General features: G+C 51.3%; 1 protein-coding gene across 27 annotated transcripts in view; it reads right to left on the minus strand.

Annotated features, from left to right (window-relative positions):
* KATNIP (katanin interacting protein) overlaps window positions 1–24,297 on the minus strand; it is a 217,989-nt gene that overhangs the window by 68,716 nt on the left and 124,976 nt on the right. For 7 of the 27 annotated variants that reach the window (XM_085017002.1, XM_085016994.1, XM_021086440.2 and 4 more), the window contains 6 exons: window positions 22,762–22,934; window positions 21,599–21,658; window positions 19,445–19,551; window positions 17,330–17,432; window positions 11,931–12,146; window positions 291–428 (listed from right to left, as the gene is read on the minus strand). In XM_085017002.1, the coding sequence (XP_084873128.1) occupies window positions 291–428; window positions 11,931–12,146; window positions 17,330–17,432; window positions 19,445–19,551; window positions 21,599–21,658; window positions 22,762–22,934 (797 nt within the window). Of the gene's footprint in view, window positions 1–290; window positions 429–11,930; window positions 12,147–17,329; window positions 17,433–19,444; window positions 19,552–21,598; window positions 21,740–22,761; window positions 22,935–24,297 lie in introns of all 27 variants that reach the window. The other 20 variants (XM_085016997.1, XM_085016988.1, XM_085016992.1 and 17 more) reach the window with 5 other exon arrangements.

Genomic DNA, 24,297 nt, shown 5'->3' on the forward strand with positions numbered 1-24,297 from the left:
ACTTCAAGGGTTCAAATCCTCACTCTGACGCTTACTGGCTGTGTGACTTGAGCCATATTGCCTAACCTCTCTGTGTTCCAGTTCCCTCCAAGGGTGACTGGATTTGCACTTCCCAAACCTTCAGTGGAGGCTCTGCTCCTGGTGGCTCTGATGATGCCAGGGGAGATCCCCCAAGGGGCCCTTGCTACACCCAGGTACCCATTCTGCAGCTTCAGGAATTGGGCTCTTAGATGGTGCTAAGTGCGTCCATCAGCCAAATGCCCAGCGAGGAACTGGAGTCAGTCACTTACGCCATCAGCCGTCCAGTAATTCCAAACCTTGACCTTGGATAGACCAAAGTCACGCAGCTGCCTCGTGTTGCGGATAATGAAAAAGAGCTGGAGCGGCGGGTTGAAGGGGCACATCCACAAGGAAGGGTCTTTCTTGCTCTGAAACATCAGCAAGAGAAGGAGGTGGTTAGCACATCTCTGCCTCATCCCAAAGTAAACAGGCGGTGACTATGGCAACCAGGGGAGGGTGAGAGCAGGGAGCCAGCCGCCGTCTCTACCTCTTCCAGGGTGGGGTTTCAGGACTCACCCCATCGGGACCGTACTTTGGGGTCAGGGCTACTGACCCTCATCCCCAGCACAAAGCTGTCACACGAACCCCTCTGCTCTGCCATCCAGACGGAACTTAAAATGCAGCGGGCTTTATTTTCATCATCTTAATCGGCTTTGTGGGGCGAGAGACTGTGGGGTGGGGGGGAAGGATGGGAAAAGAGCCACGACTTGAGCCATTTGATTAACCTGGCAAACAGAGTCTTTGATTTTCTTTTGTAAAACCCTGTAGAATTTGAAAAATTTAAAAATAGCAAAGAAAGAAACTGGCTCGGGTGTTTGCTGGGACAGGGCCATGGCACCGAGCCTTGGGATTTATTCTGTTCCCTTTCAGGGTTTCCAAGCCCCGGGACCCCTGTGTGCATTTCCGCCTGCCAGCGAGGCTGCCAAGGCCACTCTCAAGGCCAAAGAGGCAGAAGAGCAGGGAAGCTGCGCTGTCGTTTGCATTTGCACCAACAAAATTTCATATCACGAGTGCTTTGGATGCAGATGGAGAAAGCAAGATTGGGGGCGGTGGTGGGGGGGGGGGGCCTCTTCTCAGCTCCGGTCACCTCCTCTCCTGTCTGTTTTGTCTGCTGTCTGTCTGGACAAAACTCAGCTACTCCCAAGCATCTGCATGCTGGCTCAGCCTCTGTGCCTTGGCCCGGGTTGGACCCCTGCACGCACTGTTCTCCTGCCCTTCTCACCCTGGGAAGTGCAGCTCAAATGTGCTGAGGTCCTCCCTGTCACCTTGTCCCTTGACACAACCACTGCTTCCTCCGGTACCCATGGCCCCTTGCAGTTATCAAGTCCTTGCCTGAGGTTCTCACTTATTCAGTGGCCCACAATGACTTGTTTTCATGTCCGTGTTCCCCCCCGCCCCCAGTCAATACAGACACACACACACACACACACAACCACGCTCAGCTGGGAACTCTTCTGAGTCATTCCAGCACCCTGAGCCTTCCAGAATCCCTGGCCCATGATACATCTTTTGAATCAATGTTTTGAAAAAATAGTTGAATAAAGCAATGTATAGACAAGTGAAATGTACCTCCTAACAGCGGTACTCTCACGAAAACTTTGGAGAAGAGACTTAAACTGATCTGGCAGGCAGAGCTGTTTTGTTTAGCTCATGAAGTGTTATTTTTTTTTTTTTTTAAGGCAAATTCGTTGCCAACGCTTAAAGACAGAAGACGTCCCCTCCCCCTCGGAGCTAGATGTCTGGCTTGTCTGTAGATTTAGAAGACAGGGTAACATAGGGTCGCTGACGGCTGCTTGCCGGAGCTGAGTGCGCTGCTTTGGTGATCAGGGCGGGTGCTCTTGATGCCCCAGTCTCCACCGCTCCCTACTGTTTTCCACTCACAACACCTCCCTGGTTATGCCGCTGCCTGGCGGCTGTAGGCATTTGAGTTTAGGGTCTCTGCTTAGGAGCTGAAGGGTCATAAGTCCCATCCATCCGCCAATAAGCAACCTGCATCTCTGACACTGGCTGCAATTCCCCTCTTAATGTAAAAGGAGCATTGCCTGGTATCTGAGAATGGCTCCATGGGCTCCCATCCCCAGGACCGTGCCTGCTACTTGACGGCACGGGGAAGGAGGACACTGGGCTGCCTCTGGGGTTCCGCCGGCCCCCAGGGGACACGAGGCACAGGCTCCAGCTGCGGGGAGGACAGAGGTGGCTTGTCCCAGTGACAATGGTGCCTTTCAGGAGGGAGGAGGCTGCTTTGTTAAGGGGGAGAGATGAGTTCAAGGGGTTCGGACTTATTTTGGCAGGTTTCTCGAGCTCGGCAAGAACTTTTAGTGCTCAGGGCAGCTGCGAGGGGTCAAGGGAGCACGTTGCCGAACCCAGCGGGGGAGTCTCCTTCCTTCTCCGAGTTGGGACCTAAAATGGGTCGCTGTGGCTGCTTGACAAAGGCAGAGACTGAAGGCAGACCCTTAGACGCGGGCGAGGGGAGTGTAACTGATGCCACAGCACATTTCTGTCTGCGGGGGAGGGGGGATAACGGGGGAGCTCACTGGGAAACGTGGTCGTCAATGACAAAACGTTAACCTGCAGGTGATGCTGGGCTTTCCTAGCAACCAAGCCTCCTACTGTTTCCTTTCCACAGACAGAGCCCCCGGGAGGAAGGCGGACAGGAAGCTGCCGAGGGCTGATCCGAGGTGCACTGGGCAAACCTCCAGGTGCCAGGCCCTCTGGCCGCGCGTCTGCTGCACCTGCCCATTGAAGGTGGCGATAAAGAGGGCAGGACAAGAATCAGAGCACCTGGCACTGCCACCATGATCCCTCTGGATTCTCTCTAAGCCCTGCGGGGTGAGAACTGTGTCACCCATGTCACTGAAGGAAGAAAAGTCCAGCAAAGGTGTGGTTTGCCCAAGAGGTGGAGTGAGGATTTAAGCCTGGGCTTTTCATTCCTTCATTCCTTCATTCATTCTTCATTTGGATTCCCCCAGAAGCAGACCCTGAGGCAAGGATTTGAGTATAAGGTGTTGATTTAGGCAGCTAGAGACACACCCTTCGGGGCATGCAGTATGGAGAAGCGAGAAGGGGGAAAGGCCTTCTACAAAGAGCGTGTTACCAAGCTAGAGCGCCTGCGAGCTCCACTCCGTGCCCTCAGGCAACCTGGGAGCCAGTGCGGGACACCTCCAAGTGATTCCACTTGCAGGATGAGGGGGCTGGGGTAGTCATACCCCAGTTCCCATCACCGTGGGTTCAGGGCTGCTCCTGGGGGCCAGTTTGGGTCTGCTGCAGGGGAGGCAAAGTGGGCCCCAGAGGCCATAAAAAAAAATCCTCCAGGGGAGTCCCCTGATGGGTCTAGTGGTTAGGATAAGGTGCTTGAACCGCTGTGGCCAGGGTTCGACCCCTGGTCTGGAAACAGATCCCACATCAAGCTGCTACATGCCACAGTCAAAAAAAAAAAAAAACAAAAAAAACCCAAAAAAAACTGGTGCTGGCCATGGGCAGTGCAGTCAGCCTGGACCACTGTGGGAAGGGCAGCGCAAGTCAGCCTGGACCACTGTGGGAAGCCTGGACTGGGGGAGGCGTTAAGGCCATCTATCACTCGCTCGCTCAACAAATACTGAGCGCCTCCTGTGGGGCAGATGCTTCGCTGGATGCTGGTGTGGGCAGGGAGCCTGGCTTACCAGGTCCTGGCTCTGCGCTGGTAGGGAAGGCAAAGAAGTAACATTGCCAAGAAAAGAAAAAAAAAAAGAAAAAATCAAGCACGGGGATAAATCCGATGAAGAAAATATGAGAGAATTATTAATGGCCACAGAAAGGACCATTTCAGAAGGGATGGTCACAGGCCTTTCTCGGGGGGGGGGGGGTTGTTTGGCTTTTTAGGGCCACACCCACGGCATATGGAGGTTCCCAGGCTAGGGGTTGAATCAGAGCTGCAGGTGCCGGCCTGCACCACCGCCACAGCAATGCTCAGAATTGACCCCTAGCTTGCGAACCTCCATATGTGGCGGGTGTGACCCTAAAAAGACAAAAGACAAAAATCAAATCAAATCAAATCAAATCGCCACTCAAGTGTGCAAGTCAGTGGCTTTTTAGTGTATTCCCAAGGCTGCGCAACCATCTCCACTTTTTCCAGACGATTCTTCATCAGCCCCAAAGAAAACCTGTATACCCTTTCGGGCTCACTCCCTATTCCCACCTTCCCCCAGCCCCTGGCAACCACTTGTCCATGTTCTGTCTCTATGGATTCACCTATTCTGGACATTTTTTCTGAGCGCTTCCTACCTAGATGGTCATAAATATGTGGTCTTTCGGGTCTGACTTCCATCATTCGGCATAGTGCTTTCAGGTTTGTCCATGTCGTACCATGTGTCAGTACTTCGCTCCTTTTTATGGCTTTATCTCCTTTTACCACAGACGTGGCTCGGATCTGGTGTGGCTGTGGCTGTGGTGTAGGCCAGTGGCTACAGCTCCCATTTGATCCCTAGCCGGGGAACCTCCATATGCCGCAGGTGCGACCCTAAGAAGACCAAAAAAAAATTTTTTTTGTTTCATGATATTCCTTGTAATCCTTTCTATTTCTGTAAGTTTGGTAGTAGTGCCTCCTTTTTCATTCCTGATTTTAGTAATTTGAATAGTTTCCTTTTTTTTTTTTTTTTTTTTTTTCTTGCTTGGTCTAGCTGAAGGTTTGTTCATTTTGTTGATTCTTTCAAAAAACAACTTTTGGCTTTGTCGATTTTTCTCTAGCATTCCTTTCTTCCCTGTACATTGTTTTCCTTACAGTTACCTATTGGTCTATAAATATTTCCCAAAGATGTTCAAAAATGTATTGTATACTTTTATGTGCTGGGTATATAGTGTGAATAGGACAGGCAAGAACTTACACGGTGATGGGAGATGTTTTTGTGTGTATGTCTTTTGTCTTTTTAGGGCCGCACTCACAGCATGTGGAGGTTCCCAGGCTAGGGGTCAAATCGGAGCTACAGCTGTCGGCCTACACCAGAGCCACAGAAACGCCAGATCCAACCTGAGTCTGCAACCTACACCACGGCTCATGGCAACGCCAGATCCTCAACCCACTGAGGGAGGCCAGGGATCGAACCCTCAACCTCATGGTTCTTAGTCGGATTTGTTTCTGCTGTGCCACGACAGGAACTCCCTATAATTTCTTAGGAGTGAAAGATGCTTTGAGGAAAATGAAAAAGGCTGATGTCATAGAGGCTGGCGGGGGAGGGAACAGGACGCCTCCAGACTGGAAAGTCAGGGAGGGTCTGGCTAAGAAAGTGCTATCTGGGCTGAAATCTGACTGAGGAGAAAGGAAGTAGCCACATGAACATCTGGAAAAGGGATGTTCTGGGCAGAGGGGGCAGCAATGGCCAATCCCAGAGGTGCGAATGAGCTTGGCAGGTCAGAGGAGCAGAAGGGAGCCCTGTGGCTGCTGGAGCCCACGTGTGAAGCAGGCAGAGAGGGGGCTGCAGGCCTGTTCCCAGGCAGCCTCTCAGGCCATGGAGAGGCATCTGATTCTCCCCAGAAAGTCATGGCAGGGGCTTTAAGCAGCGGAGGGCTGCAAGCTGATCCCTTTGGAAAAGTGGGAAACGGGGTGGATGGGGCAAGAGGAAAGGAATGAGACAGGAGGCTGTTTAATGGTTCCAGGGAGAGGAACCAGCTGATCGGACCTGGGAGGAACCCATGGAAATGGGAGGAACCAATGGACATGGATCTAGGCTCCATGTTGGAGGAGGAATCAATAGGACTTGCTGGTGTGCTGGGAATGGGGTGGGGGGAATCAAGGAAGACTCGTAAGGGGTGGGCTTGGCAGCTGAGCAGGTGGGGCTGCGGTTTACGGAGCAAAGGATCACTGCAGGAGGAAGAGCTGTGCGCCTGGGTGGGGGATCCACACTCGGGTTGCAGGTTTCAAGTCTGAGATGCCAAGCGGAAGCTGACATTCCAGTCAGGACCTCAAAGAAGCAGGCAGGGTTGGGCACGCCCGTCGTGGATCAGCGGAAACACATCTGACTAGCATCCGTGAGGATGCAGGTTCGATCCCTGGCCCCGCTCCACTCCCTGGGTTAAAGATCCCACGTTGCTGTGGCTGTGGTATAGGCCAGCAGCTACAGCTCTGATTCAACCCCTAGCCTGGGAACCTCCATATGCTGCAGGTGCAGCCCTAAAAAGACCAAAAACAACCCCCCCCCCCAAAAAAAAAACAAAAAAGAAGGAGAAGCGGGCAGAGGTGGGTGTATAAATCTGGAGCCATCTGGAAGTCACGGGCCTGGAGGAGGCTGATGAGAGAGATGGGGTGAGCAGGGCAGGGAGGAGGGTTTGCACCAAACCTGAGCTACTCACCCAGTCCCCCGCCTGCCCGCTGCCAATTCGCCTCCACTGAAGCAACTGCTCTTTCGAACCCAGGCTCTGTTTCAAATACCTTCTGTTCAGCTTTCAGAACAACTCCACACCACAGCAGTGTGGCCTGGGCCAAGTCACTCATCCGCTCTGAGACTTGGTTTTCTCCTTTATCAAATGCGGAGAGTAATCCGGAGATTCAAGTGAGGATTCAGTCAGGGATGTCTGAGGTCCTGGCTGGCACACTGTGGGTCTTTAATAAACCCCAGTGAAATTAGATGGCTCAGAGTTCCCGTCATGGCTCAGGGCCAATGAATCTGACTAGCATCCATGAGGACGCAAGTTTGATCCCTGGCCTTGCTCAGCGGGTTAAGGATCCAGCGCTGCCGTGAGCTGTGGTATAAGTCGAAGATGCGGCTTGGATCTGGCATTGCTGTGGCTGTGGCATAGGCCAGTGGCTACTGCGCTGATTCAACCCCTAGCCTGGGAACTTCCATATGCTGCAGGTGCAGCCCTAAAAAGACCAAAAAAAACAAACAAACAAAAACAAAAACAAAAACCATTGGATGATTCTGAGAGGGAGTGTGTTCTGGTGGCTCAGCCTGGCACAGAGGACAGCCATCAGGGAGACTCCAGGCCAAGGCGGCAAGGGGAATCCAGTCCACCCACAGCTGGACCCAGAGATCCCGCAGCCCATGGTGAGACAGGTGCCTCATGTCCCAACTTCGGGGCTCCCAATTTTTTTTTTTTTTTTTAGGGCCGCACCTACAGCATATGGAAGTTCCCAGGCCAGGGTCAAATCGGAGCGACAGCTGCCACCTATGCCACAGCCACAGCAACATCAAATCCAAGCCTATACCGCAGCTTGTAGCAACAGCAGATCCTTAACCCGCTGAGCGAGGCCAGAGATTAAGCCTGAATCCTCACAGAGACAACGTCAGGTCCTTAACTTGCTGAGCCGCAGCGGGAACTCCAGGGCCCAAAAGTTTTAAAGGAGACCCACCAAAACCCTGGGCCAAGGTCCTCCACTGCTATCACACAGCAAAGCTTATCGGCCCCCACTGAACAGAGCAGAGAGGAGAGGAATCATCAGAGTTGGTCCCCAACAAATCCAATGATGCTTTTTATCGCCTGGGTATGCTCTGTTCTGTACAGCAGGCTTCCAAAATGCCATTGCTTTGTGCACAAGCGGGGACGGGAGAGGGCTGGTGAGGGCCAGGCCAAGCCCCAGCAGCATGCGGGGGAGCCTACAGACCGAGGCAGGAAGCAGAACAGGGAATGCAAGGCCAGAGCATCCAAGTGGCCGTGACCTACAGGACCTGTTTCTTTCAAGGTCACAAAGCGGCTGACCTTCAAGCAGGCTCAGACACCACCCAGCCCAACCCTGTGGACGGGATCCTGGCTATGTAGACTCTCTCCTGCCTTTCTTTCAGCAACAACTGTGAATTCTGGGCGAATTCTCTCCCTGCCCCTCTGGGCCATCTTGGTGGAACTGACATCGAAGTGCCTGGCCCTCCTAGCCAAGTTGGTCCATCAGTCTTCCTGTCCCGGGACTGGCTATCTCTAACAGAGGGACACAATGACAAAAAAACTAACTGAGCAATCGACAGACAGACACAGCACCCCCACCCCCCAAAGAGGAGACCAAGTCCACGGTGTTCCTCGTGCATCCTGAGATGCTACCCAGAACCCCAACGTGCCCACGGGGCGGGACCTGGCCTCTGCTGCCCTGGGTGACAGCGAATACGCAGCTACTCAAAAGACTTGCAACAAATTTCTTTTCTAAAACTTACTGAAGCAAGCCAGACTCAGTTTGTTTTGCTGGCGAGATAAGAATCCTACAGATGAGCCAGGCCCTCTACTCCCATTCTACGGGGGCAGAAAAAAAATGGCTCTCAGAGAAGACAGGCAAGTGGCCCACGGACAAGACCAGAACCTGGATCCCTAGAATCAGGGATTCTGAAGACACCCCCCCCTTTCTTGCTTCGTCTTATTATTATTTAATTATTTATTTTTGACCATGTCCATGGCATGCTGAAGTTCTAGGGCCAGGGACTGAACCTGCTCCACAGCAGTGACCCAAGCCACAGCAATGACAGCACTGCATCCTTAACCAGCTCTGCCACCAGGGAACTCCCGTTTCTTTTTCTTTTTTTGTCTTTTTTTTCAGGGCCACATGTACGGCATATGGATGTTCCCAGGCTAGGGGTCTAATCAGAGCTATAGCTGCCGGCCGATGCCACAGCCACACCAGATCTGAGCTGCATCTGCGACCTACACCACAGCTCATAGCAACGCCGGATCCTTAACCCACTGAGCGAGGCCAGGGATCGAACCCACAACCTCATGTTTCCTAGTCGGATTCGGGATTTGTTTCCACTGTGCGCACGACAAGAACTCCCCGGCTTCTTTTTGTTTAAATGGGAATAACTTCATAGTGGTATTACGACAATGACGAATACCAGTGAAAACAATAATAGCTGATGTTTGGAGACCTTTAAAAGAGTGAGGCATGGTGTTAGCTCTTTTTTTTTTTTTTTAGAGCCACACTGGTGGTGTCTGGAAGTTCCCAGGCTAGGGGTCAAATCAGAGCTGCAGCAGCTGGCCTACACTACAGCCACAGCAACACTGGATCCAAGCCACATCTGGGACCTACACCATGGCTTGCAACAATGCCAGATCTTTAACCCACTGAGCGAGGCCAGGGATCGAACCCACATCCTCATGGAGACTACATCGGGTCCTTAACCTGCTGAGCCACAGTGGGAACTCCATGGTGCAAGATCTGTGTTTACGTGTGATCCTTACAACAGCGTGTTGAGGTAAGCCCTACTGTGAATCCCATTTTATAGATGAGAAAACCAAAGGCGCTGTTAGGTGCGCTGTCCATGGTCATGAAGCCGTCAGGAGTTAAGCTTTGAACCCAGGCCTTTCTGCTTCTGGAGCCTGTGCCATGTCAGGTTTAAATAAGAGTATACACATCACGCACTTAGCACCAGGCCTGGCACAAGGCAAGAACTGAACAGGTGGCAACTATTTTCATTTTCAATACTTAAAGAAAAATTCCGACTTTGTTCTCTGGAATAGAAAATACATGGACACGGTAGGAAATGTAAAAGATCCCCAAAAGCACCCAAGGGAAAGTCTTCCCAATGCCTTTGTCCCTTGTCCAGCCAGCTCTGTGGCCCAGAGGCCAGCTCTGTGGCCCAGAGGCCAGCTCTGTGCCCTGTTTCCCAGGCCCCTCCCAGAGATCACTGACTGTGGCAGCTTAGATCATAGTCTCCTGTGTCTGACTTGCAAGCGGGAAAGCAGAGAAAATGCCAGTGCTTTTCCCTTTTTTAATGGTTAGCTATTTAAAAGAAAGCGATGGTCCACGTTTGTTGGGGACACACGCCATGCTCCAGGGAAGCAGGGCCTGGAGGAGGTACCTGGGCCCTGGGCCAGGCTGCAGGGTTTGCCCTTGGCCCTAGCACCCCTTTCCAGCAGTGTGACCTTGACCAAGTCAATGCCCTTGTCCAAGCCTTAGTTGCTTCATCTACAGAACGAGGGTATTGCCCTCAGTGACCCCCAAGGTCCCATGTTGGGTGGTGAGCATGGTAACCTGCAAGGTGGATTAAGGGGGTGAACTGGCTCCTCTTTGTGTCTTCCCCCCCCCCCAAGAATCCCCCACCGAGCAGAGATTTGGAAAAGGGCTCAGGGCAGGGGTACAGTCTAGAGATCCCCACCCGCACTGTTCCCTCAGGCTCCTCCCTCCTCTGGCCAAATGAATGGCCGTGGACCATTACATCATCCTGGCCCTCCCTGCATCTGCACTCTTTCCGAAGACTTATGGTGGGCAGAAAAAAATGCATCAAAACACGAGGCCAAGGAGTTCACGTTGTGGCTCAGCGGAAACAAATCCAACTAGGAACCATGAGGTTTCAGGTTCAATCCCTGGCCTCGATCAGTGGGTTAAGGATCCAGCGTTGCTGTGAGCTGTGGTGTAGGTCGAAGATGTGGTTTGGATCTGGCCTTGCTGTGGCTGTGGTGTAGGCCGGCAGAAACAGCTCTGATTTAACCCCTAGCCTGGGAAACTTCATATGTTGCAAGTGCAGCCCTAAAAAGACAAAAGACAAAAAACAAACAAACAAAAAAAACTCAAACATGAGTCCAAGGAGTTCCCATTGTGGCTCAATGGAAACGAATCAGACAAGGAACCATGAGGTTTCGGGTTTGATTCCTGGCCTTGCTCAGTGGATTAAGGATCTGGCATTGCTGTGAGCTGTGGTGTAGGTCGCAGACGTGGCTCAGATCTGACATTGCTATAGCTGTGGTGTAGGCTGGTGGCTACAGCTCCGATTCAACCCCTAGCCTGGGAACCTCCATATGCTGAGGGTGTGGCCCTAAAATTAAAAAACAAAACAAAACAAACAAACAAAAAACCCACAAGGTCAAATCATCAAAAAGTCTATAAACAATAAATGCTGGAGAGGGTGCAGAGAAAAGGGAACCCTCTTACACTGTTGGTGGGAATGTAAATTGATAGAACCACTATGGAAATCAGTACAAGGTTTCTCAAAAACTAAAAATAGAATTACCATACGATCCAGCAATCCCACTCGTGGGCACCTATCTGGAGAAAACTATAATTTGAAAAGATACATGCACCCCAATATTCAGTGCAGCACTATTTATAATAGCCAAGACATGGAAGCAACCTAAATGTCCATCGACAGATGAATGAATTACGAAGATGTGGTACTTCTATGCAATGGAATAGTACTCAGCCATAAAAAAGAATGAAATAATCCGTCATTTGCAGCAACATGGATGGACCTAGAAACTATCATACTAAGTGAAAGACAAACATCACATGATATCACTCACATGTGGAACCTTAAAAAAAGAATACAATTGAACTTATTTGCAGAGTGGAAACAGAAGCACAGACTTTGAAAAACTTACAGTTGCCAAAGGGGACAGGTGCAGGGGGGTGGGATGGATGGACTGGGGGTTTGGGACTGGCACATGCACACTGAGGTATAGGCAATGATGGGCCAACGGGAACCTGCCGTAGAGCACAAAGAATGCTACCCAATATTCTGTGATCATCTATATGGGAAGTAATCTGAAAGAGAATGGATGTGTGTATATGGATGACTGAGTCACTTTGCTGTGCAGCAAAAATTATCACCACCTTGTAAATCAACTATATGTCAACAAAACTTTTTTTTTTTTTTTTTTTTTTGCTTTTTAGGGTGGCATATGGAACTTTCCAGGCTAGGCGTCGAATCGGAGCTGTAGCTGCCAGCCTACACCACAGCCACAGCAACGCCAGATCCAAGCCTCGTCCGTGACCTACACGGCAGCTCACCCAGATCCTTTAACCCACGGAGCGAGGCCAAGGATTGAACCTACGTCCTCATGGAGCTTAGTCAAATTCGTGCCCACTGAGCCACGATGGGAACTCCCAATAAAACTTTTTTTTTTAAATGAGAAAAAACAAAACAAACAAACAAAAAAACCCTGAAAAAAACATGTAGCCAAGCTTCATTCAAGGCTGCTCCACTTACAGCTAAGTTCCTATTGACCAGGTGGCCTGGGTCCCCGGGCGTGTTGGCGCTGCGGATGTCCACGTCGTGAGGTGACACGTAAAGCTTTGTGTTGCTCAGGTCAAAGAACTCAACTTCAGTGAGACCCACGCATGACGAGTTGCCCCAGTTGGAGAGGATTTCCACGGTCACGCAGACAACATCTTTGATCTCTTCTGCTTTCGGGCCCGATGTGTCCTTAAGGAGGAGAAGGGAATGCCAAAGATGGAAACAGGTAGCATCCTCTCTCCAGCGGGGTATTTAACCTCTCAGTGCCTTGGTATTCACTCTGTACACTGAGGATAGGAATAGCACCCATGCAGAGTTCCCATGGTGGCTCGGCCGGTTAAGAACCCGATGTCGTGTCTGTTGAGGATGTGGGTTTAATTCCTGGCCTTGGTCAGTGGATTAAGGATCCCAGGTTGCTGTGGCTGTGGAGGAGGCCTGCAGCTGCAGCTCTGATTCAATCCCTAGCCTGGGAACCTCCCTATGCTGAAGGTGTGGCCCTAAAAAGCAAAAAGGAGTTCCCATCGTGGCTCAGTGGAAATGAATCTGACTAGTATCCACGAGGATGCAGGTTCGATCTCTGGCCTCGATCAGTTAAGGATCCGACATTGCCATGAGCTGTGGTGTGGGTTGCAGATGTGGCTCAGATCCTGTGTTGCTATGGCTGTGGTGTAGGCCAGCAGATACAGCTCTGATTTGACCCCTAGCCTGGGAACCTCCATATGCCATGGGTGTAGCCCTAAAAAGAAAAAAAAAAAAAAAAAGACAGCACCCACTACAAATGGCTATCGTGGAGATTAAATGAGCTTATATTTTTAAGGCACTTAAAACAGAGTTACTGTGAACCCCGACACTTAGTATTTTCTGTAAGAATCTGCAAATAACAAAAGATGTTTAAAAGGCATCAGATTCTGGAAGTTCCCTGGTGGTCTTGTGCTTAAATCTGGCGCTCTTGCTGCACAGCCCGGGAACTGAGAGCTGGTCTGGGAACTGAAATCCCACATCAAGCTGCTGCTTGTCAGAGTTCCCGTCGTGGCACAGAGGAAACAGTCCGACTAGGAACCTTGAGGTTGCGAGTTCGATCCCTGGCCTCCCTCCATGGGTTAGGGATCTGGTGTGGCTCTGGCATGGGCCAGCAGCTGCAGCTCCGATTTGGACCCCTGGCATGGGAACTTCCATATGCTGTATCTGTGGGCCTAAAAAGCTTAAAAGAAAGAGAGAGAGAGAGAGAGAGAGAGAGAGAGAAAGAAAGAAAGAAAGAAAGAAAGAAAGGAAGGAAGGAAGGAAGGAAGGAAGGAAGGAAGGAAGGAAGGAAGGAAGGAAGGAAGAAAAGAAAAGAAAGGACACGTGGATGCCTAGAGAGAACCAGGGAGAAAACATGAGAGGGTAGCCACCTGCAAGCCAAGGAGAGGCCTCAGGAGAAACTCTACCTGCCAACACCTTGGATGAGCTTCCAGAACTGTGAGAAAATAAGCTTCTGTTGTTTAAGCCACCCAGCCTGTGACACGTGATTGTGGCTGCCTGGCAGATGGCGCAACTAATCAGGTAGATAACACAGGACCCTGGGCAAGTCACCTGACGCCCCTCAGCCAGGTTGGGGAGCAGGAGGTGACACTGTCTCCTGGAGGATGCTGTCCCGGAGATTAAATGAGATCCACACCCAGATCTCAGTCCCTGCCCAGCAGTCCTGGCCTGGGTGCGCTCTGTAAGAGGCCACTTCTGGCCATTTCTCTCCTCCATTGATTTTGCTTTTAAAATTAAAAAAAAAAGTATGGCCACACCCACGGCATATGGAAGTTCTCGGGCCAGGGACTGAATCCCAGCTGTAGCTGTGGCAACTGCAGGATCCTTTAACCCACTTTGTCAGATCGGGGATTGAACCCGCACCTCCACAGTGACCAGAGCTGCTATAGTTGGAGTCTTAACCCATTGTGCCACAGTGGGAACTCTGTATTTTTATTTTTTGTTTTTAAATTAAAATTTGTTTTTGATATCATATGGTATTTGTCTTCCTCTTTCTGACTTACTTCATTCAGTATGAGAAGTAAGTTCCATCCATGTTGCTGCAAATGGCATGATTTTGTTCTTTTTTATGGCTGAGTAGTATTCCATTCTGTATATATACCACATTTTCCTAATCCAGTCATCTGTTGATGGACATTTGGGTTGGGAGAGTGGGATGGATTGGGATTTTGGGGTGAATAGATGCAGACTATTGCCTTTGAAATGGATTAGCAATGAGATCCTGCTGTGTAGCACTGGGAACCTATCTAGTCACTTATGATGGAGCCTGATAATGGGAGAAAAAAAGGATGTATACCTGTATGTGTAACTGGGTCACCATGCTGTACAGGGAAAAAAAAAATGTATTGGGGAAATTAAAAAAAATACTGAAAACAACATTTCCTTTATATTTTAGGCTTTGCTCTTGACATGAGGAAGTTCCGGGGCCAAGGATTGAATCTGGCCACAGAGGCACCCTGAGCCACAGCAGGGACAATGCAGGAAACTTAACCCCGAGCCACCAGGGAACACTGTCTCCTTCACTGATTTTAATACCTGCCTTCTTGGCAGGTAGGCTGTCTGGTCAGAGAGGGCCCAAAAGCCATCGATCAATGGCCACATGGTGGAATGGCTTCCTGAGGTCCCTTCAGCCCTGACTGCAGGGCTGGTCACCACGGATCAGCCACTCATAAAATGGTGCTTTCCTCGGCTGCACTGCCCTCTCTTAATTAGCACTATAATCTGTGATGCTTCTGTGAGCAGGAAGCTGAGCAAATGCACAGCAACTGTTCCCTACTTATTTTTTTAATTAATAGCCAGTGAAACGTGCTAGTGCTCTCAGCGTGTGTTTAGATGAGGCTTGATTGCCACTCGCGATACGGGATGGGGACTCGGAGGGAGGGGGGTCAGCTCCCAGCAGGAAAGCAGGGCGGGGTTTTACGAATAGACCCCAGGGCTTCCTCCCCCTTCTCTCCTGCGGGGTGGTGTTTGGCACAGGCCAAGCCCTCTGCTGCCCTGGGCCTGAGTCCTGGGCTTGCAGGATGGTGCTAAAACTCAACTGGTCCAGCTCGAGGTGGGGGGTGGGGGGGCAGTAATTGGAGGTTAATGAGCTTGCGCTTGGGAGGCGCATCCCGCTGCCAGGTGAGCGGCGTGGGAGGCGTGAAGATGCCGTGCTGTTCGCCGTGGCTGTTGGCGGTCGGGAGGAGGCCAGATGGGCTGCGAGCTGCCTCGCGGAGGGGCTGCTGGATCTCATGCCCAGTGCAATCGAAAATGTGCAAATTCCTACAGCAGGGTTTCTAAATGAAGGGTCTATTAACTAAGGAAGTGTCACAACTTGTCAGCACTGCAACTCGATGGCTACTTCTGCTTGATTTAGGATCCCTGGGGTGGGGGTGGAGGGGCTGAAGCAAACCCTGGCTGGGAAGCTTCTGGTCCCTGGCACTCAATGCCCCCCCTCTAATGAAGATCATCTGCTTGTCCCTTGGCGAAGTCACCCCCTCTCTTTTCCCAGCCGTGAGGTACAAGGGGGATGGATGCTTTCCTACTCCCAGGAGGAGCTGAACTGCTCCAATCAAGCAGTGTGTCCTGTCACCTGGGCCACCTAGAGGGAGTGACTCAGTGACGGGCACATGACCCAATCTCAGATCCGTGTGTAGAGAAACTGCTCTTCTCTCCTAACTGTGGGGTCTGAGAGTGAGAGGGGGGAATCACTGTAGCTATTGAGGGATCGCAGGCAGACTGCAGAGCCAGGATGGGGCACTGAGGTAGGGATGGGGCTCAAGGATATAGCTGAGATGGTGGAGATACTGTGAGCTGCTGGATCAAGCCACACCTGATCCTGACAGGGGCATTCACTACAAAGAAATCTATCATTTTTCTTCTCTTGGTTGTGTAAGTCAGTTTGCCCTGGTTTTTTTGACTCCTATAATAGAGGGAGATGTGATACATCCAGGCTCTTTTTAATGTGGCTGAGAATTAACACACTTAAGGAGCTCCTGTCGTGGCACAGTGGTTAATGAATCTGACTAGGAACCATGAGGTTCCAGGTTCGATCCCTGGCCTTGCTCAGTGGGTTAAGGATCCGGCTTTGCCGTGAGCTGTGGTGTAGGTCGCACGTGGCTCAGATCCCCCGTTGCTGTGGCTCTGGCGTAGGCTGGTGACTACAGCTCCGATTAGGCCCCTAGCCTGGGAACCTCCATATGCCGCGTGAGCAGCCCAAGAAATGGCAAAAAAAAAAAAAAAAAAAAAAAAAAAAGAATTAACATACTTAGGATCTTCATAGAAGCAAGAAAAGCAACTATGAGAACAAAGCTTTGCTCTCCCTAGGTTTTTCTAGATGGCAAACTTTCAACTGATATTTTCTGGTTCGTCCTTGCCTTGTACCAGGCCCTGAGCTGCTACTCTCACAGCCCTTTCTTATTCCAGCCCCTGGGCTGTGGATTATTTACCCAGTTCAACAGCCACACACTCCCAGGACCAGAGGCTTAAGAGGCTTATCTAAGGTCACACGACCTCTAAATGATGAGGCCAGACTCAAAGCCAGAGCTCCAGTCTGGGCTGGAGCAGGGCTCTTTCTGCTGTCGTATGAGATTTATGTGTGGCTTTGGGAGGGCTTCCTGTTGAAGTCCCCCCGGCCAATCACACATGGGTGACCCCTCTACTAAAGAGTTGTAAGAAAGGCTTGGGTAGGGGGCTCGCATTGTGGCTCAAGCAGTAACAAACCCAACTAGTATCCATGAGGATGTGGGTTTGATCCCTGCCCTTGCTCATTGGGTTAAGGATCCAGGGTTACCGTGAGCTGTGGAGTGGGCTGCACCCGCACTTTGGATCTGTCTTTGCTGTGGCCGTGGCATAGGCCGGCAGCTGTAGCTCCGATGGGACTCCTAGCCTGGGAACCTCCATATGCCAAAAAGACAAAAAAAAAAAAAAATTGTTAATTCAGATATCAGAGGGGATATTAAAGTTGCTCTAACTTGTATTTCTTTCTTTATTTTTGGCCCTGCCCATGGTATGCAGAAGTTCTAGGGCCAGAGCTCAAACCCGGGCCATAGCAGCAACCGGAGCCACAGCAGGGGCAATGCAGGATCCTTAACTCGCCAAGCCACCAGGGAACTCCTGTATTCCTTGATTTCCAGTGATGTTGGCTATGTTTCTATGGGCTTACAGGCTATTTATATTTCCTCTTGTGTGAACGGGCTTCTGTCTGCTGAAACTTCACGCTCCATTATGTCTGTGTCTGTGTGCTGGAGAGGCGGGCGGATGGAGGCTCGGGCAGAAAGATGCGCTCAGGGGACAGGATCGGGCCCTTCCTCCCTCCGCCTTCACGGGGGACATGAATGCCTTGGGAAATCCCCAGAAGTCAAGGTTCTCACCTCTGGGTCCAGCACTTGCGCCTCAGCTCGTGCAACAACCTGGTGGCGTTGGGCAGAGTCACTTTCGGTGGCCTGGAGGACTTGCAGAAGCTTCTGCTGTTGTCTGAAATTGATTTTGTTTTAGCGAACGGGTAGTCACAAACGCCACACAACAGAGAACATTCCCAGCAAGGGTACCACTGCTACTTTTCTATTTCAGAGAGAAGTGACAATTCGAGAAGAACATATACCCTGCAGACAGTTCAAGGGCACCACAGAGGCTGGTCTTTCTCCCTTTATAAATATCTGGACAATTAGCGATGAAAGAAGGGCCAAGCAAGAGAAATGGCTTGGGGCCAGCTGGCCAGCTGACCTCCTTTAAGCTGACTGCTGGGGAGTTCCCCTTGTGGCTGGTATCCATGAGGATGCGGGTTTGATCCCTGGCCTTGCTCAGGGGGTTAAGGATCCAGCGTTGCTGTGAGCTGTGGTGTGGATCGCAGACACAGCTCAGATCTGGTGTGGCTGTGGTCCTGCTGCAGGACCATGTTGCTGGCAGCCGTAGCTCTGATTCGACCCCCAGCCTGAGAACCTCCATGTGCTGCACCTGTGCCGCCCCCCCTGCCCTCCCCCCAAAAAAGCTGACTGCTAACTATTAAGCATCTACAGCAGGGTCTAGAGACACCCCAGTACAGCCTGCAGGGTACATGCAGCCTGCGGCTTGTTTCTATGCAGCCTGCAAGCTAAGAATGGTTTTTATGTTGTTAAAGGGTTGTTCAAACAAACCAAAAGTTAAAAGCCTGAAATATTCGCTATCTGGCCCTGAAGATCTCCCCCGACTCCTGGACTAGAGACCGGCTTTGCACCTCTAGTTTCTGAGGTCAAGTGCATTCCAAAGCCAGCAGAGGGTTGTCTGCAAACACATCCCACTTGAGCAGTTTAAGGCTGAGAACCCCAATATCCTGAAGCATAAAGGATCTTGATGATGAAGAAAGAAGCATTTGGTGCTATGTGTGCTGCTTGTAAAGGAAACTATGCGATATAAAACACCCTCATGGGAGTTCCCGTTGTGGCACAGCAGAAATGAACCCGACTAGGAACCATGAGGTTGCGGGTTTGATCCCTGGCCTCACTCAGTGGGTTAAGGATCCAGCATTGCCATGAGCTGTGGTGTAGGTCGCAGACACAGCTTGGATCTGGAGTTGCTGTGTCTGTGGTGTAGGCCGGCAGCTGTAGCTCCGATTGGACCCCTAGCCTGGGAACCTCCATATGCTGTGAGTGTGGTCGTAAAAAGACAAAAAAAAAAAAAAAAAAAAAAAAACAGACAAAATAAAATAAAATATTCTCATGGCCCAGCTCTTTTACTTGCAGAGGAAACCTCACGTTCTTTCTTTCTTTCTTTTTTTTTTTTTCCCCACATATGGAAGTTCCCAGGCTAGGGGCTGAATCGGAGCTGCAGCTGCTGGCCTATGTCACAGCCACAGCAACACTGGATCCGAACTGCATCTGAGACCTATGTGGCAGCTTGCGGCATTGCCGGATCCTTAACCCACTGAGAGAGGACAGGGATGGAACCTGCTTCCTCATGGGTACACGCCAGGTTCTTAACCCACTGAGCCACCACGGGAACTCTGAGGACGCTTCAAGGTCTTCTTTATGGCCTCAGTGGGACACAGCATGGTTCCAATGTGGGGTCTGCAGACGCCTGGAGAATGGCTAGCCCTACCTTTAGCCTATTCAGAGTTTTTCTACAAATTATAAAAAGCAAACTCCCTCTGGAGTGGACACGGACCGGAAGCAGGCACAGCTTGGCCATGAACGTTTGTTCTCCTTTGCGCAGAGGAAAAGCCCCCATCCCTCTTGGGGGTTGACACAGCTCTCAGGCCAGGGCCTCAGCTGAGTGACCGCTATGCAGGCTGGATTTCACCCTTGGCCAGGCATGGGCACTGCACAGCCAGCCATGCGTCTTAGGCTTTAGGAATGGAGGGAGGGTAAGGGGGGCTGGGGTGCAGTCTAAGGGAGCAGGTTTAAATGGTCCAGAATAATGTAGGAAATGCAAAGAAAACTGTGTTAATAAGATCCTCGTGGCTACACGGAGGCTACAGGTTGTTTTTGTTCTGCGGCCGCCTTGATAAATACCTGCTCCCCAAAAGGCCGATTCTGTCCATGGCTTCGCTGACAGCTCTGGCTCCCTCTGCTGCCCTGGCCGGTTCCTGTGTGCTGGTCGCCACGGTGATGGGAGGAGGCTGAGGGAGGATGGCACAGCTTGTTAAAGAGATGTCCGAGGTGACACGCTTGGCTCCAGCCACAGCAGAGCCATAGGCAAAGGGACATAGGGCTCAGGCCATCAGCCCCATTGTGGGGGAACAGGGAGAAGTGTGACAGGTGCTGCCGGAGGCTGACTCGATCTTGAATCCCCTCCCACGATCTTTGTAAAAAGACGGGACTCTCAATTTCTTACGATCTGGGAGGTCCCGGCAAACGATCTGCTTCAATGAGCTACTGAAAACCTTCTCTCATCAAAACCTCTCCCCACCTCCAATGAACCTCTTGTGCTGTTTGCTATGAAGCAATGGGGCTCCGTGGAGATTCCCAGGAACATTGGACCCTTTGATTTTTAAACCACCTCGCCTTTCCCCCTTCTTTTTCATCTCTCATTAAAATGAGAAAGGTGCTCTGCTCTCCATCTGCAAATAAGTGCAGTCGCTGGAAGCTCTGGGAGTCAGGGTTCAGGTCACCCAGAAAACCCAGACCACAGGGTGGACCTCATGGCCAACCTGTCAGAAATATTGGCTGGCGACAGTTTAAGATGATCGGGAAATACTAGAAAAAGTAGGATTGATCGGGAATTAACAGAAAAAGTGGGATAGCTACAAAAAAAAAAAATCCACTACGGGGTGGGGTGGGGGGTGGGGGTCCCATCATGGCGGCGCGGAAACGAATCCAACTAGGAACCATGAGGTTGCAGGTTCAATCCCTGGTCTTGCTCAGTGGGTTAAGGATCCGGCATTGTCGTGAGCTATGGTGTAGGTCGCAGACATGGCTCGGATCCTACGTGGCTGTGGCTGTGGTGTAGGCCAGCAGCTGTAGCTCGGAATAGACCCCTAGCCTGGGAACCTCCATGTGCCGTGGGTGTGGCCCTAAAAAGACAAAAAGACCAACAAATTAAAAAATAGAAAACCCCTACATGGCTCTTGGGGGGTGGGGGGGGCTTCCCTGCCCAGAACTCTATTTCATGAGTGGCCTTTCCAATTCGCCCCTGTCCTCCCCACCCTCTTCTCCTGGATCAGGCCAGGCTCATTCCCACTTCGAAGCTTTCCCCCTGCCCTTCCACCTGGAATGCTGATCCCTGCTACTGGCTGGCTCCTTCTTAAGAGACAGGGCTCAGCCTGCAAGGGGCTTCCTCCAACCACCCCGTGGGAGGTAGCCACCATCCCAGACTCTGTCACTCTCTCACTTAGTGCCTTTTATTATCGTTTCTCTCTGAAGTCACCTCGTGTATGTATGAATTTGCCAGAATGCTGCCTGCCAGCTCCCTGAGGTCAAGGGGCTAATCTGGTCTGCCTTGGCCACGTCTGTATTTTGAGGACATGGCATAGACTTGCGCACAATGTAACAAAGACATTCCCGGGCATTTTATTAATTCACGCTCATATTTCTGAGGGCCATCGTTGCCAAGATAGGCCTAATTGATCTCGGTGGATATAGACAGAAATGGATTTTGTTTGTTTGTTTGTCTTTTGTCCTTTTAGGGCCGTACCCATGGCATATGGAGGTTCCCAGGCTAGGGGTCAAATCGGAGCTGTAGCCGCCAGCCTACACCACAGCCACAGCAATGCCAGATCTGAACCACGTCTGCGACCTACACCACAGCTCACAGCAACACTGGATCCTTCACCCACTGAGCGAGGCAAGGGATGGAACCCGCAACCTCATGGTTCCTAGTTGGATTCGTTTCTGCTGTGCCACGACGGGAGCTCCCCAGAAATGTATCAATTTAGGATACTAAGATCCATTTTTGTGTTATTCTGGCAGGAAATAGAAATGTAACAAGGAACTGGAGTCAGCACGCCTGGCGGACCTTGGGGACCCTGGGGGACTTGGGAGACCAGCTCCAGCCCAGGCCTCCCCATCTGGGAGATGGGCAGAATGCCAGGGTGCCACATTCTGCAGCACACTAAGGACCTACTGGGACCGTGAGGGGAAGGCCCTCTGGAGACTATTGGGTGCTGGTGGGTGCTGGTGGGTGAGGGGGGCATGGGGCTCTGTTGTTCCTCTCGGGCCTTCACTGACCTCAGGGGTCTCCTCCTTCAGCAGACTGGTCCATGACTTTGCTGGTGGTCCCTCTGTGTCCTGGAATGATGGAATCACGTGATCTGAGGTCAGAATACAGCCACCCATGGCACACTCTTCACTGACGGAGGTACAGACCCTCTTGAGATCAGAGACACAAATGTCAGGGGCCAAGGGCCAAGCACCGGGAAAACGAAACCTGCCCTGGCCGTTTCAGGGCAACTATGAGCATCAAGTAGGACACATTAAGGTAGAGCATTTCAGCAGGTGAGTTGGGCAACAGGCTTCTGACCAAGGATGGGGACACAGAGGGATGTCCACGGCCTCCAGGCGCCCCCTCTACCCTCTGTCCAGTCTCCTCCCTGCTGCTCAAAGCCGAAGGCTGTGGGCCCCACCTCACACACTTGTATGACCAGAGGGGGTTTCCTGAGCAGGTGAAGCGGACCAGGGTGAGACATTAGGGAGTGGTGGGGACTGCGGAGCCTGGAAGGGCTCATGCTCTGGGGAAGCAGATCTTTCCAGAGAAGCCAGAGCTGGCTGTTTGCTCCATTCTTTCTCTGACCCACCAGTCTGCAACCCTAGTCTAAGGGATTTAGGGTTTGCAGGAAGACTAGCAAAGAGTGGAGGCATATGAGCATCCAGTTTAGACTTAGGAAAGAGAAGATGGGAAAGGCGTGGAGGGAATGGGGCCTTTTTTTTTCTTTTAATTCTTTTTTTTTTTTTTTTTTTTTTTTTTGTCTTTTTGCCTTTTCTAAGGCCACTTCCCGTGGCATATGGAGGTTCCTGGGCTAGGGGGTCTAATCAGAGCTGTAGCCGCTGGCCTACACCACAGCCAGAGCAATGCCGTGTCTGCAACCTATACCACAGCTCACAGCAACGCCAGATCCTTTACCCCCTGAGCGAGGCCTGGGATCGAACCTGCAACCTCATGGTTCCTAGTCGGATTTGTTAACCACTGCGCCACGACGGGCACTCCGGGAATGGGGATTTTGACAGGGCAGTGTGCAGCTGTGCATCAAGCAGTGACTGGCCTGAGGTCAGGGATGCCGCCACATCCCTCTTTCCTCGCCCCGGGCTCTTTGCAAGCCCTGCTCAGACAGACACCGCCTGGTCCCTGAATAGCCCAAGCCTCCTCCATCCGTACCCTCTGCCGGGGGACGCACCTGCGGCGGGCTGGCAGGGGGCTCGGCCTTTCTGCTGAGGATCACCCTCTGCAGGGCCTCGTTCTCCACCTGGATGGCTCTGAGCACGGCCGAGGCGTCTTCCTCTCGGTCCTCAGCCTCCTGCACGGGTTTTCGAGTTGCTGATAGGGGTCTCTCTCGGCGGCTTCCAGGTCCTGGGGCAGAAAGCGGGTGGGGAGGGTGGGGGTGCCTCTTTAGATTGCATTCTTGGAGTGCAGCTTCCACATCAATTAGATTCAAAGAGAGCAACATTCTATAAAACCATTGGCCCGGACTCTCCCAAATGTCAAGGTCAGGAACGATAAAAATGGCCTGGAGCTCTGCTCGAGATTAAAGGAGACAGGCTGGATGGAGCAGCTGAATGCCACGGCGACCCCGGGACTGAGTCCTGGGTGGGCAAACATGGCTGCAAAGAAGATTATTGTAGCAAGTGGAGAAATCTGAGTAGAGTCTGTGGCTTGGATGCTAAATATCCGGAATTCCAAAAAAGTGCACTGCAGTAATGTGACAGGAATACCCTTGTTCTTACAGATTTGGCAGGGTTCTGGGTAAAGGGGGATGATGTCTACAGTTTAATGGCAAATGATTTAAAAATACACACACAGGGAGTTCCCGTCGTGGCGCAGTGGCTAACGAATCCGACTAGGAACCATGAGGTTGCGGGTTCGATCCCTGGCCTCGCTCAGTGGGTTAAGGATCCGGCGTTGCCGTGAGCCGTGGTGTAGGTTGCAGACGCGGCTCGGATCCCGCGTGGCTGTGGCTCTGGCGGAGGCCGACAGCTGTGGCTCCGATTGGACCCCGAGCCTGGGAACCTCTATATGCTGCAGGAAGTGGCCCTAGAAAAGGCAAAAAGACAAACAAACAAACACACAGCAAATATAAAGCTCCTGGCTGAACAGCACAGGGAACTATATCCAATCTCTTGGGATGGAACATGATGGAAGACAGTATGAGAGAAAGGATGTGTATGTAGGCTCTTTGCTAACAGCAGAAATTGGCACAACATGGTAAATCAATTATCTTTTTTTTTTTTTTTTGGCTTTTTAGGGCCACACCCATAACATACGGAGGTTCCCAGGCTAGGGGTCGAATCGGAGCCACCACTGTCGGCCTACGCCACAGCCACAGCCCACGCCAGATCCAAGCTGCATCTGCGACCTACACCACAGCTCACAGCAATGAGTGAGGCCAGAGATCAGATCTGAATCCTCATGGATACTAGTCTGATTCGTTTCTGCCGAGCCACGAGGGCAACTCCTGTTCATTCACTCTTAATTGGGTACGTCTTACATAGCACTTTATAAAAATGAATTTGCCACTCATGAGAACTTCCAGAATCAACTACGGCTGTGCAATTTTTTTTTCTTCAATGGAGGAGTGATTTCTTTGTCATTTTCTCATTACGCCTGCAAAGACTAAACAAAATAAAGCAAAAATGTTCCCCAATACCCACCCTTCTCCACTGTGTTAGGTATTATTCCTTATAGGTGCTTTGTTAGAAGGCTAATTTTTTTAACC

The sequence above is a fragment of the Sus scrofa genome, chromosome 3 (assembly GCF_054392235.1).
Source record: "Sus scrofa isolate SSC_HxYL_T2T_F1_AM1 chromosome 3, Sscrofa_HxYL_maternal_Yorkshire_Landrace_v2.0, whole genome shotgun sequence".
Taxonomy (NCBI): domain Eukaryota; kingdom Metazoa; phylum Chordata; class Mammalia; order Artiodactyla; family Suidae; genus Sus; species Sus scrofa.